Here is a 15,538-nt window from a genome sequence, read left to right on the forward strand (position 1 = left end):
AATCAGCACTTTTAAATATTTTAATACTTACTATAGAAAAATGTATATATTTATTATTTACAGACAAACTCCATTGTGCTTTAACGAATACTATAATGTCTATATATTATTATTTTGTTCATCTAGAACTAATCTAATATTATCAATATATATTTTTTTAAAAAAGGAACCAACCCATTAACTTCAACCCACAAACACTTTTGATTCACTAAACTCCCACTCATTCTCTTATCACCCTACTCCGTCTGAGTGATTAATGGCATATTGATCTCAGTGTCTGCATGTGATTAATGAAGAATGCATCTCAGCGACGTATCACCTTCTATTGAGCGCCATTACCGCCCGCAAAGATCACCATCATTCCACCACTAGATTGGGTTGAGGATAAACTAATGTTCCCTAATAATGTTCACCCACCCGAAGTCTGAATGCTGAAGGCGGAGTCAATAACTGCTCCGCTTTATTTCATTGGATACTGATAACGAGCTGTCGGAATTGATGAAACGTCCCAGTTCAACCTCAGATACAGAGACTCAAATCCCATATCAAGCTATATTTAGAAATGTTCTCATCACAAAATCAATGCTTCGTGATAATAATAATTAAAAATAGATTCTGCTATGATCTCTTGACTGGAAAAAATTATATATTAATTATTTTCTTCCTTTCGTTTGTTTTTTCTTCCTTCCTTTCTTTATCCCTTCCATTCATCCATCTTCCCTTTAATTCTTACCTTCCATTAATCAATCATTCTATCATTCCATCCACCCATCCTCTTTTCCTTCCTTCCATTCATTTATCCATATTTCCTTCCATCCTTCTTTCTTTCTCTTCATTCCTTCCATTCATCCATCCATCAATTATTCCTTTCACCATTCTATCATTCCATTCTTCAATCCTTCCATCCATCCAATAATTCATCCATCCATCCATCATCCATCCTTTATTCCTTTCTTCCTTCCATTCGTCCATCCATCCTTCCTTTATTCCTATCATTCATCTGCCCATCCTTCTATCATTCATTCCTTTCATCATTCTATCATTCTATCCAGCAATCCTTCCTTCTATTCATTCATTCATCCATCTATCTATCCTACATTCCATACTTCTTTTCATTCATCCATCCATCTTTCCTTCCATAATTCATTCCTTTTATCATTCTATCATTCCATCCATTAATCCTTCCTTCCTTCCATCTATCATTCAGTCATTTCATCATTCTATCCACTCATCCACCCTTCCTTCTATCAACTAATTAATCCATCCATCCATCCTTCCTTTTATTTATTTCTTTCATTCCTTCTATCCTTCCTACCACCATTCATTCCTTTCATCATTCTATCTTTTTTCTTTCTTTTCATCTATCAATTCATCTATCCATCCATCCATCCATCCATCCATCCATCCATCATTCCTTCCCTTTCCTTTCACCCATCCATCTTTCCTTCCATAATTAATTCCTTTTATTATTCTGTCATTCATTGCATTCATTCATCCATTTATCCTTTCTTCCTTCCCATACATCATTCAATTATTCCTTCCATCCTTCCTTCTTTACTTCTTTATTTCGTCCTTTTCTTCCTTTTATTCTTTCTTTCTTTCCTTCCTTCCTTCTTTCCTTCCTCTTTTCCTTTATTCATTGCCTCTTTCCTCCTTTCCTTCCATTAACGAATGCTAATGTGATTTTAGCTTGTTTTCTACATCACGGGAAACCACCTTTATTAAGAAGGAATCTGTCATGCAGGTTGTTTAATACACAGAGCGACTCCTGCTTAAACTTACCACCACATTAATAAAAGGGGGTGCCCAGTGAACATGGCGGACCCCCTGAAAAACAGAGAAACTGTAAAGCTGACAACGGAAGAAGAGAATCCAACATTTGTGCTCTCGTCCAATAAGTACAACCACAATTCAAACAAACACAGATATATAGCCACATTATTAAAATCATATAGAGGTTTGATATATATACAAACACACACACACACACACACACACACACACGTTAAACAGAAGAAAATTTCACAGTATTTTCTGTTTAATTGTTCTGTGAGCAAATTTTAAAGTTAATACTATTAGCCCCCTTAAGAATGAAATGTTTTTTATTTGATTATCTACAGAATAAATAACTGTTATCCAATAATTTGCATTATTACCCTAACTTGACAAGTTAACCTAGTTAAGCCTTTAAAATGCACTTTGAGCTAAATACTAGTATCTTAAAAAAATATCTGGTAAAATATACTGTCATTAGAGCAAAAACAAAGGAAATTGGATATTAAAATGATTATGTTTAGAAGTGGGTTGTAAAAATGTACTTTGTTAAACTTAAACTTTGAAATAAAATATGAAGGGGCAACAATTTTGACTGTTTAAACAAGAATACAGATAGCATAGAGTTTGGTAAATGTAAATATTTACCGTTAGCAAATGTATATTTTTTTATTAAATAGTCTGTATTATATAGCTTATTATGTGCTCTAATACTTCAATACAATCAGATGTTGGGTCACATGATATCCAGTATAATATGTTGGATTATTTATAAATAATTTTAGTAAACACTACACTACCTGACAAAAGTCTTATCGCCGATCCCAGTTGTAAAAGCAACAAATTATAACTTGACTTGGTGGCGGAAGGTCAATTTTTCAGATGAATCATCTGTTCAACTGCATCCTAATCATCACAAATACTGCAGAAGACCTATTAGACCCAAGATTCACACAGAAATCAGTCAAGCATGGTGAAGGAAAAATCATGGTTTGGGGTTACATTCAGTATGGTGGCGTGTGAGAGATCTGCAGAGTGGATGGCGACATCAACAGCCTGAGGTATCAAGACATTTGTGCTGCTCATTACATTACAAACCACAGGAGAGGGCAAATTCTTCAGCAGGATAGCGCTCCTTCTCATACTTCAGCCTCCACATCAAAGTTCCTGAAAGCAAAAGATGGCCAAGGTGCTCTAGGATTGGCCAGCCCAGTCACCAGATATGAACATTATTGAGCATGTCTGGGGTAAGATGAAGGAGGAGGCATTGAAGATGAATCCAAAGAATCCTGATGAACTCTGGGAGTCCTGCAGAAACGCTTTCTTTGCCATTCCAGATGACTTTAATGATAAGTGATTTGACTCATTGCAGAGATGTGTGGATGCAGTCCTCCAAGCTCATGGGCATCAGACACAACATTCATTCTTTTTCCACAGCAGCATGACTTTATATTCTATATTAGACATTATTTCTGTTCAGTGATAAGACTTTTATCAAAGCCAGGGGTCACCAATCTCTGTCCTGAAGGCCCAGTGTCCCTGCAGGATTTAGCTACAACTTACCTCAACACAACTGCCTGGATCTTTCAGGCACACCTAGTAAGACCTTGATTAGCTTGTTCAGGTGTGTTTGATTAGGGTTGGAGCTAAAATCTGCAGGACACCGACCCTCAAGGAACAAGTTTGGTGACCACTGGTCTACGCAAAGTCAGACTTTACTGTCCTAATTAAATCATTAAAAATCAAGGCATGATTATATTTTATTTTGGTAAAATAAGTGTAATCTAGAGGCCTTTGCCTTTCATATAAGCCACTATTGACACCAAATGATCTACTAGAAGTCAAGCTATTATTTGTTGTTCCTAAAACTTGGACAGGTGACAAGACTTTTTTCAGGTAGTGTATACATTAAGACAGAAATAGTTGATTTGTCAGTAATATCTTTCTTAATGTTTCTGAAAGCTGTCACATCATAGCTGCATTTATTTGCTAAATACTACTTTAAAACTGGGATATTATGATATATTTCTAATTAATTGATTTGTAATCAAATGTATTTTTGCAGTAATTTCTTCCTGTTATGTGAATGCTGAACTTTCAGCATCATTACTCCGGTCACAGAAAAAATTCTTCTTCTTCTTATTTTCATCATGTCACACATTCAAAAGAACATCATTTCCAATTTAAGCATCTGAAATGAAAAATATCAGTTGCCCAAATCTTACTGACCCCAAACAGCATTGAACACACTCAGACTTGCTGTATTTTAGTTTGAAAGTTTTAGTTGTAGTTATTTTAGTTTGGAAAAGCTCAGGAATCTCTCAATAACTGAAAGAAGAAAAAAAGTATAATACCACATGCCCCATACAGAACAAACAGAAAAGATTCTTCAGGAAGAAAAGCCTGGGGTGTTAAAAAGAAACAGAGTGCATGCAGATTTAGGATTTCTTTATTAGAAAAAGGTAGAGTCAGTCATACAAAAAGGAAGCAAAAGAAAAGCAGGCATAAAGAATGAGGTGTTCCATTAAAAAGTAGTGAAAAGAGTAAAAGACCATACATGCATGTGCACATTGTTAGTAGTACAAAAGCAGGAAGCATGAAAAAGTGCATTATAATGAAGTCAAGCAAAAACAAGGAAAGGAACTATCATCATTGTGGCAAAAGAAAATAAATGAATACAATGATTTAATTTCAAGTACTTCCTCCTTAAATGTCCATGATGACCTTCAATCCTTCACACGGCAACTCATCTAGCTGACCGCAATATATAATAGAAGTTTTATTCAGAGAAAATCAGCTATTTGGATATTTAACTGAGAGATTTGAATGTTTGACGTAAACATGAACACAAAACTAACTAGAATAAACACAAAACTGCATTTTTAAATGGTGATTCCATTTCTTAAGGGAAAAAGGCTGTCCTGATCTGTCTGGGCCCTATGTGAAAAAGTAAGTGCCCCCCTGATTCTGCATTTAATATCAAGACATGTTTTTTGTTTTTGTTTTGTTTTTGTTTTTATCTTGAATTGATTAAACCAGTGGTTCTCAAACTATGGTATGTGTACCACTAGTGGTACGCAGGCTTCCTTCTAGTGGTGTACGGAGGAATGAAATATGTCATGCACGTGCTACATACATTTCAAAATTTATCAAAAATGATGTATATTATATGCCACATAGCCTATATTTCTGAGATAATCTGCCATGTTTTTTAACTGTGGAGAGTTGCAGCTGCTTTACTGGGCCTACTACACTACTGTATTTCAATTTTCATTTTTTTGAGGTGGTACTTGATAAAACAAGTTTGAGAGCCACTTGATTAAACCAATAGTAGGACACCTTTAAAACAGCATAATGGGGTCTGGCACCTATTTTTCTCCTCGCCTGCTCCAAAGGTATAGATAGCTGTTTTAAAGATATTAAAACCTTTGGTCCCACTTTATATTAAGTGGCCTTAACTAACATGTACTTACACAGGAGTTAATACATTATACATTGTAATACATGTATTTATTGTGTACTTATGCTTGATTAAAAACATGTATGTAATTACATCTGTAATTAACTTTTGTAATTACATTTGTAAATACACTGTTGACCATCCCTTACACCTTAACCCACCCTTAAACCTACCCATGCCACCAAACCTGTCCATAACCCAACCTCTATCCCAACTCAAGAGCACCACAAGTGTTCTCAAATACATTATAAACACAGTTAAGTACATTGTATTTATTTTTCTGATGTAAGTACATAGTAGTTAGGGACACTTAATATAAAGTGGGACCAAACCTTTTTCTTCTACCATTTCAGGTCAGATGAGAGCCTGTGATGGCTATAGCGTTGATACCGGTGGCCAGAGGATAGAAACCCTGGTTCAGAAACCCTGCGGGTAAGCGGTCTGTATCGGTATGGAAGAGGGACTGGCCATACCTGAGCAGGTGAGCGCTCCAGACTGCGCAGAACCACCAGCTGGATGGTTCCTCTCAGGTTTCCTTCGGTGGACATGGAGTGCCGCAGGGTTTCCATTGCATCATGATTGGAGCGTCCCACCAGAGATTCACTGTTCACCGCTATCAGCTGGTCGTTGACCCGCAAGCGACCATCCTGCAAACAAGAGAAGACAAAACATTTTGCAATGAAAACTGGTCGCACAACAACAATTTATGCACTCGCATACATGCTCCCAAATATATTTTGAGGTCACACAGAAAAAATTGTGCGCATATGCAACCAAAACAATTTTGAGCCCTGCAAATTCAAATTCAAGCAGGTTCAAGCACTTTGTCCAAAATCTAAGCACTTTTTTTTAACCTTGAAAACACTATATTAAAAATCAAGCATTTTCCAGGATTCCCAGCACCCGCAAGAACTCGCTTTAAATGTCACTTTAAAGGTGCAGTAGGTTATTGTCTTCAGAAGCATTTTTTGTTGAGCTGGTTGAAAGTTTTTTTTACAGTCTAATAGTAATGATTACAGTAAATGATCTAAATGTATTCATATGTATTTTTATATTCTGGCATAAAACTTAAAAATGTTCATCCAATTACATAGAGTCGGACCAACTTCTCTCATAATTCGGATAAGTAGTTCAATCTGTCTGTCAGCAAATGCAGATTTGAACAACTGCACAGCCGTTTGTACACAGCTCCACCGACCGCTGTTTGTGCTGCGCGTTCACGAGAGAGGGCGCTAGAGATCGGTAAAAACCTGCTGAATCAAAACTTTTTAAAAACCTGAATCAATATTGGAGTTACCTTTGCACGCTGGAGAAAGGATGACACAATGTCTGAAGGATTTCTCTTAGACAGGTAATGTTCTGTTTTAATACTGTTTTAGCTTCACGCAAAGCTGATGTAACGTTAGATGTTGTTGTTACAAATGGGTTATATCTTCACAGAAGTGTTGTTCAGCCACTAAAATATTCAGATGAAAGATTGATAAGAGTATTTTCAGTTTCATAAGGGACCTTTTACAGCATCGATAATGTAGATTTTAATTAGTTTAAAAACAAAACACAAGTAAATAGTGCTATTCCGCCTAGTTTCTCCCTATATTGTTTACCATGCAACTCTAATAATCATTCTGAAATAGCATGTCAGTTCGGCTTGCTCGCTGCTGGACAAGCACTAGTCGCTTTTAACACATGAGAGAGGGTTCTCGAGGCTGTGCTCGTGTTTAAGGAGGCGTGGCTCTAGACGGCAGGGGAGGGACTGTGATTCAGAGATTTATGCTAAGCTGTTAGCATTGTGGAAGATCACCTACTGCACCTTTAAGCTAAATAGAAGCGTCTTGAAAAACATCTAGTAAAATATTATTTACTGTCATCATGGCAAAGATAAAACAAATCAGCTATTAGAAATGAGTTATTAAAACTATTATGTTTAGAAATGTGTTCAAACAATCTTCTCTCCGTTAAACAGAAATTGGGGAAAAAATAAACAGGGTGGCTAATAATTCAGGGGGGCTAATAATTCTGATTTCAACTGTATTTGTTAAAATTCATTTTTTTTAAATAAAATGTAAACATAAAATAATAGATAAAACAGTACAAATAAATAAATAAATAAATAAAAATCTATTCTAAAATATATAATAACATTTCTAATTTAAGGTTACAGCATTAAAGCTTCTATAAGCCTGATTTGTGAATGAATTGTTTTTTTGAATCTGCTGTTTTCAACCACCGCTTTCAGGGTGGGAAAAACAATCAAATTAAATAACACTCTATTTAGGTTAGTAGCATGGTGACGTTTAGCCAGCTACTCCCAACATTAAAGCCCTATAGAGCGATTTAAAAACATTTATGCAGTGTATCCCCACTGTTAAATGTTTAATGCACCCCACCATGCATTGAGATACAATTACAGATGCATATGATTAGTGTGAAAGGGCCGGGCCGGGCCGGAATGAATTGGATTAAGGCTCGCAGCTGTGGTTTCCTAAATAAAACTCTGCTGAGGAGGAACAAAAGAGATTAGCAGCTAAAAGCCACTGGAGCCGCTAAAGACTCCTGAGAGTCTGTGTCACGGCAGACGATCCTGACCCCTTGGGTGGGTCACTGACCACAGACCACCGATGCCGACCTGAGAGCCTCTCACAAACACTTGTGCCCGTCTATTGAGAAAATAAACTCATGCATATACAAGCAGACACAACCCAAGACTGCATTTTTGTCAAAGCTGAAGGACAGCATCCCATGTAGAGCACCAAAGATAACCCACGACACGTTTGTCTTTACTTACAAGCTTAATTAGCAGTAGTTTCTTAACTAACTACTTACTTACAAACTACACAGCGGGAGTGAAGTCAATTTTCATCAATTCATATATGCACTGTAAACAAATGCAGGGTTCTACACAATTCCTTCATGTTACCCCAAAACAAATCAATTAAGTTAACTTAAATGTTTTATGTTCAATCCACTTGTAAAAACAATTAAGCTGTCACAAAAAATACCTCAAGAATTGTATTGATTCAGCTCATTTGAAATAAATAGTTTGAACAAGAAGTAAAATTCGTTTTTGATTGTGTTTAAAATGATCTTCTTGATATAAATATTTTAATATTCGGTTTTAAAATATGTTTTACTTTTAAAATATGTTTGTTTTACTATTTGTTTAATAGTCACAGCTTAATAGTCACCTTAAGAACTTTTAATATGACAATGAACATGCAGGAATCCTAAATTAAATGTTAATCCCTTTTTAGGACTTTTTAAAGACCCTCTCAGAATATTTTCAGACCTCATCGCCACTTCAAGTTTTAATCAGTATCAAACCTTTAACTTAATAAACAGTTGTTAATAAACAGTTGTAGTTAAATAAATAAATGGAGCACAACCATGCAACAGAACTTAGATACGCTCTGAAGAAACAAAGCTCGAAAGAATAAATTACGTGGTCGGTTTTAGCGACAGGTTTTATTTTTAGCGACAGGTTTTATCCACTGGTTTTTACAATTTTTTTTTTTTTTTGCACAAATTACCATGTTTGTAAACATTCAGGATGCGCGCAGCGAGGCTGCAGAAAAAACGTAAGCGCTAGCATTTACAGTGAGGGAATGACATCCAATGTGGTACAGAGTTTGTTGGTGTCTTAGAAATAAGTTATATTTATTACATATTGCATTTATTATTTACATAATGCTTTCAGCGTATTATAACAGATCTTCACCCAGTTATTTGGCAACATTAACGTTAAAGTGAGCGGCGTTCATCTGACAGGTCCATTTGCGATAGCACCCTCCCAATGGATACTGGATAAAATGAAATGACCAAGCATCCAGCCCGAAAAATTAAATCTCATTGAAGCTCCAGGTGTTTTTACAAGAGAAAAGTTAAAGGCCTACAAGTCTTTGGATGCCAACAATTTTGTTCTGTGTGGTCATGTGCAAGAAATAATGTTCCATGATTACCAGATTCAAAACTATGTAGTGCTAAAAACCAGAGGTTCTGCCAAAGACAAGGAAAGAAGAAGAAGCTATACGAGGTCTGGGTAATCATCAACAAGCAAAACTGCATTCTGACAGCGAACTACACCTGTACGGCAGGGTATGTGAACTTACATCTTTACATTTCATTCTAAGCATTCAGTGTCGGCACTTTAATTCACCATATTTAACTGTTTTTGCTGAAATCATTGCTGCAATCAAAAACGAGTGATGTGTCTGATTCAGCATAGCGTGAGCTTACCTGATATAAAAAAAGAACTGCAGAGTGGAGCCATTTTAATTAGGTCCTCACTCCATTCAGCTCCCTTTTAGCCAAAGACGTCTGCAGTTGGAATTAAAAGCAGTGTGGTGTACGGTAAAAGTTAAGTTTTTTTATTTGGCATCCTATCGTACAACGCGACATGTTTGCTATTCCAACTGGGAACCAGTGTGACGTCATGTGTGACGTCATGTGTGACGTATGTTGGTAATTCCTCTACTGGTTCGGACCAAAGCAATCAGTGTGGTGTGAAAAGGACCAAAAAACGGCAGAAAAATGCTACAATGTATGATTTGTTGCCGTTGGTCCAGACCAAATGAACCAAACCACAGATGTGAAAGCACCCTTAATCTAACATACTGATACTAACATCTAAAAAACTTTATTTTTTATTTCAGGGGACCTTTAAAAGCCTTAATTTACTAAATAAAAGGAATTTACAAATTTTTAAGACCAGCAAAAGCCCTGTAGAAATCGTGCACACCGTTTTTAAGACCTATTCATGTTATATCCCATCTTCAGAGTAAACGCTAGAAAAGCAACAAAGTGGGAGTGAGTGATAAGAGTAAACAGCTAAAGTCAAATGAAGAGCTCAGCCTCTGGAAATGTCTATTTTGTGAGATGGGGTCCTGTGATGCAGCTCGCTCAGGGAGCCCACTCTTCAGTGGAGTGCTGATAGAGGCCAGAGACGCAGCTCCACCTGTGAGCTCAGTCTTGATTACAGTGCAGATAGTGAACAGTAGACGCGCTCTTATCTGCACACAGACACAACACCTGCTGCCTGACTGGACTGATTGAGGACAGCAGAGGAGCATTCGTATCTCGCAGCCGCTTCACCTATAATAACAGATCCAAACAGAATCCGAAATAAGATGACAAACCCTAACACGATACAAAAATAGAGTCTTTTTCGAGCCATTGTGGGGTGAATAACAATGCGCACATAGTAATATACATTACGCATAATAATGAAGATTTGTATTATTGCCACACACAGACTAAAAATGGAAAATATGCAAAAAAAAAAAAAAAAAAAAAATGGAAATGGAAAATGATGAAAAATTATTATTAAATATGTGAAACTAATTATTGTAAATGACTGTTTTAACCAATATCCTAGAGGTTAGTGCATCGACACAATACTGTTCCTTATCATTGTACATTTTTGGATGTGAAAAATCTTGGAAAATCTTTGTACAAATGCCATAGCCATATGTACATTATATACAAGTCATTTTAGTGTATTTACAAAAAAAAACATTAACTAAATATATATATATATATATATATATATATATATATATATATATATATATATATATATATATATATATACATACATACATACATATATATATATATATATATATATATATATATATATACATACATACATATATATATATATATATATATATATATATATATATATATATATATATAAATATATAATCAAATAAAACTTTTGTCTTCAAAGGTTGCAGCTGGAAGGGCATTCGCTGCGTAAAAACACACTGGATAAGTTGGCGGTTCATTCCGCTGTGGCGACCCCAGATTAATAAAGTTGACTAAGCCGACAAGAAAATGAATTAATGAATGAAACCAATTACCATGACTGGCATTTTTTACCAATATTTTTTCCTTAGCATTTTACATTTTTGGTACAAGTATTTTAGATAACCTTAAAGAAATGCAATAGCCATATGAACATAATTTATAAATAAAAATCGTTTTAGTGCATTTTTAAAAAAATAATAACAACTAAAAAAAAAATTGAAATCTAATAAAACTTTTGTCGTCACTCTAAAATCACTTAAAAGTAAAACGTTATATTACTTTAGAAAAATACACAGACATCTAAAAAAAACTACTAAAAAGGACAAAACCTTAATCATAAAACAAAACAAAAAAATCTCAAATAAAAATGAAACTATTGCGAGAAATTTAACAATAAAAATGACGGCATTAAAAATGTAGCCAATTTCACAAAAAGTCAAATGAAAATTAAAATAATTAAAAATAATAATAATAAAATTAAAGACAAACTTAAACCTTCAATACAAAAATTCAACAATTACTCAATAATGTGAAACCTAATTTGAATATATGTAAAACCAATAACTGTGACTGGCTTTTTTTATAAATTTTTTTGGATGTCAGATATTTTAGATAATCTAATAATGATTACAAATGCAATATAATAGGAACATATTATATAAATAAAATGATAATTTTAGTGCATTTTAAAAAAACTTTACTGAAAAAAATATATATAATCAAATAAAACTTTTGTCTTCCCTCTAGTCACTAAAATTAAAATTTAAATCAAAAAACAGAGATGTTCCTTTTGACTGCACTAATCTTTAAACTACAATAACTCAAATAAAAATAAACAATATTGAGATCATTTTTAAAATAAAAAAATGACAGCACTATCACGTTTTTAAATGTCAGAAAACAAAATTAAATGTCACAAAAATTCTAGTAAAAACTTTAATTAAAAGTAAATAATAAAAATATAATTAAAAAAGTATTATAAAATAAAAATACATATTTTATATAATTAAAAACTAATTCAAACCATAAATATAAAAGAAAAATACGCAGCAGTTAATCAATGATGTGAAACTAAATGTAGACCTAAATATCCCTGCAGCTAAATAAATAAGTTGAATTAATGCATTTACTAAAGTTAATTTGGCATAAAACTGAACTCAATTAAAATAAAATAAAAGTTAAACGAGATATTAAAAACAAAGGCATAGAACAAAACAACTTAAATCTAAATGTCTAATAAAACAAACATAAAAAGCTGATTTTAAATAAGAATAAAATCTATTAGAGTACATAAATAAATCACATCATTTATGAAAGCATGACTGTAACACGTTTACTTTTCGAAAGGTTTTTAGTAGTTTAACTGCTTTACTGGAGTAAATCAGAAGTGTGTGTGGTTCTGTGCTAACACACACAGGCTTTAAGTGGCTTTCATGATCGCGGCTCTCAGATGAATGGCTAGTTGGATGGTTAGCGCTGACTCTGGCTGCTCTTTACCTTGTTTGCAGCACCGCCGTGGATGATGGACTTGATAAAGATGCCCAGGTCTTCTCCGGTCTCTCGGGACTTATTACCCTTCAGACTGACCCCCAGACCAGCTGAGCCCGAGTCATTCAGAGGAACTTCAAACATCAGCTGCTCTCGGCCGTCTTCAGACACCAGTGGACCTGACACCTCGCCTTTCTGCAAATAACACGCACAGAGACACACATACACACCTACATAAGAATCTGTTGACTTTCAAAAGCATGTGAATTTTGGCATTTCCTCTGCACAGAACTAAAAGGGCATTACTTTGATTATTTAAGGCATTGTTTTAGAAGGAGTCGACTTTAAATTATTTTAAATTAGTCTTTTTTTCTCAATTTATTTCACATTTTTCAAATAAATGTGGCACAAAATTGACTTTATAAGTTTAAGTAGTGGTGGCACGGTCAATCAGTGGTTAGCACTGTCGCCTCACAGCAAGAAGGTCACAGGTTCGAGTCCCAGCTGTGGCAGTTGGCATTTCTGTGTGGAGTTTGCATGCTCTCCCCATGTTGGCATGGGTTTCCTCCGGGTGCTCCGGTTTCCAAACACATGCGCTACATGGGAACTGAATAAACTAAACTGTCCGTAGTGTATGTATGTGAATGTAAGAGTGTTTTGGTGTTTCCCAGTACTAGGTTGCAGCCGGAAGGACATCCGCTGCGGAAAACATATGTTGGAATAGTTGGCGGTTCATTGCGCTGTGGTAACCCCTGAAACTAAGCCGAAGGAAAATGAATGAATGAATGAATGAATGAATGAATATTTCTGTTTTAAAAATGCATGGATCCGCTTCATAAGACATGCATCAACCACCTGACAGAGTATGGGTTAGTTTAACAACAGGTTTATGTGCTTCAAAAAAAAAAAAATCACTATCCAACACCATAATATAGAATGAAAGAGAGACTGTCTGACATTAGCCCCTTTCACACAGTGATACCGGTAAATATCTGGAAAATTTCCGGAACTACTTTACCGGTATATTCAAAAAAGCGCTGTTCACACAGGCGAGGACGTTACGGGAATTTTCCGGAAAAGAGCATTCACACATCCATTTTAAAATACCGGTAAATTCTGACATCATTCACCACAAATGAGCTTTAAACGGCTGCGCTTGTATTTGTAAACATTTGACTACATTACAAACTCTGTGGATGATCAGTATTGTGAACAACTTCAATGAAAACATATGCAGGATCACTTTCGCATGTCGAGATGTTCATAATATGTGCGTGTGCAGGTGCTCACAGGCTGTTTCACAGGGACACGCAAAGCTTGAAGGTAAACAAACAACGGCTTATCATAAGCATCTCATCGATGATTATTTACACAGTTGGCGTTAAGAAGAACATATAAACGTGATCTGACTAACTTCTAGCAACTAAATGTGTCTGGAAAAATATTTAAAGGCTTTTATTCTCACAAACCGCGCGGACGTAAATGCGTCTGACTGTTCTGATTGGCTAAAGTGGACGTCTCACGTCAGCACATTCTAGACGTGCACGCGCTTATTACGTCAATCTTTCTTCTGCATTCACACAGCACAGCATTCCGACAAATTGCTGGTAATGTTACAACTTCTCTTTCCGGAAAACAGCCAGAACGAATTTACCGGTATTTTCAAAAAGGACCTGTTCACACATACAAGCTTTCCGGAAAATTGCCGGCAATTTTCCGGAAAGGTCTGTATGTGTGAAAGGGGCTACTGAAAAGTCATATACACCTTATTTTTATACACTACCTGACAAAAAGTCTTGTTGTCGATCCCAATTGTAAGAGTAACAAATAATAGCTTGACTTCTAGTTGATCATTTTGAAAAGTGGCAGAAGGTAGATGTTTCTGATGAAAACATTCTGATGAATTATTTACACAATGCTTTCAGTGTATTATACCAGCTTGTTTCCCAGTGATAAGCACAGTTATTCTGCAAAATGAACATTAAAGCGAGCGGCGTTCGTCTGACAGGTCCATTTGCAATAGCACCCTCCCAACGGATATTGGATAAGACGAAATGGCCAAGCATCCAGCCCCAAATATACTATTAGTGTTTAATGTATAGTGTTTATGTGAACACGATTATAAATGTTTTAATTGTGGTCATCTGTATATGAAATTACAAATGTAGCAGGGCATTAAATTACGGCTTATTTTTTTGCATTTTAACTTTGTAAGCTATAAAATCATGCGTCTCATCACGATTTGTGTCTCATTTTGTGAGCTAACTGACAACAGTTGTTCGCTTCCCTCTTTCTCCACTGCTCTGCTGGCCACGCCCACTCCTGCCCTTTGCTCGCGGAGCTCCACGCCCATCATGATGTATCTTTTAAAAAAATTGTGAAGTAAACCTGAACCGAAAGTGGCGGGTGTCATGACCCTTTAAAGGCTTACAAATCTTTGGATGCCTACAATTTTGTTCTGTGTGGTCATGTGCAAGAAATAATGTTCCATGATTACCAGATTCAAAACTATGTAAAAGCTAAAAACCAGAGGTTCTGCCAAAGACAAGAAAAAAAGAAGAAGCTGTACGAGACCTGGGTAATCATCAACAAGCAAAACAACTGCATTCTGATAGCGAACTACACCTGTACGGCAGGGTATGTGAACTTACACATAGAGGTAAAGTTGGTTTTATATTCGCACATTCTGACTTTCTCCTTAATAATTTAATTTTATAAAAGTATTATTTACAAACTCTAAATAGCGAAATCATATTAGCAGCCAATGACTATCAAAGCACAACATTGTTCACAGTCAAATAAATGCTAATGTTGTTTTCAAGTCACACTTGCAGGTTACTTCAGAGCGAATAATCAAAGTGCCGTGGTAAACAATATAGGGAGTGTGTCACAATTTCTCACTGAACGAATGTGTAAATATAAAAGCAACTTTACCTTAATAACTTACACTTTCACTTTTCATTCTTAGCATTCAGTGTCGACAGTTTAATTCACTATATTTCCTGTTTT

The 15,538-nt window shown here is 35.3% G+C and overlaps 1 protein-coding gene across 1 annotated transcript in view; it reads right to left on the bottom strand.

The window, feature by feature from the left end:
* pard3ba (par-3 family cell polarity regulator beta a) overlaps window positions 1–15,538 on the bottom strand; it is a gene marked incomplete at its 5' end in the record, with an annotated part of 217,436 nt that overhangs the window by 128,232 nt on the left and 73,666 nt on the right. The window contains 2 exon segments of the mRNA NM_001328558.1: window positions 5,707–5,880; window positions 12,539–12,724. Coding sequence (NP_001315487.1) covers window positions 5,707–5,880; window positions 12,539–12,724 — 360 coding nt within the window.

The sequence above is a fragment of the Danio rerio genome, chromosome 1 (assembly GCF_052040795.2).
Source record: "Danio rerio strain M-AB ecotype USA chromosome 1, GRCz13ab, whole genome shotgun sequence".
Lineage (NCBI taxonomy): Eukaryota > Metazoa > Chordata > Actinopteri > Cypriniformes > Danionidae > Danio > Danio rerio.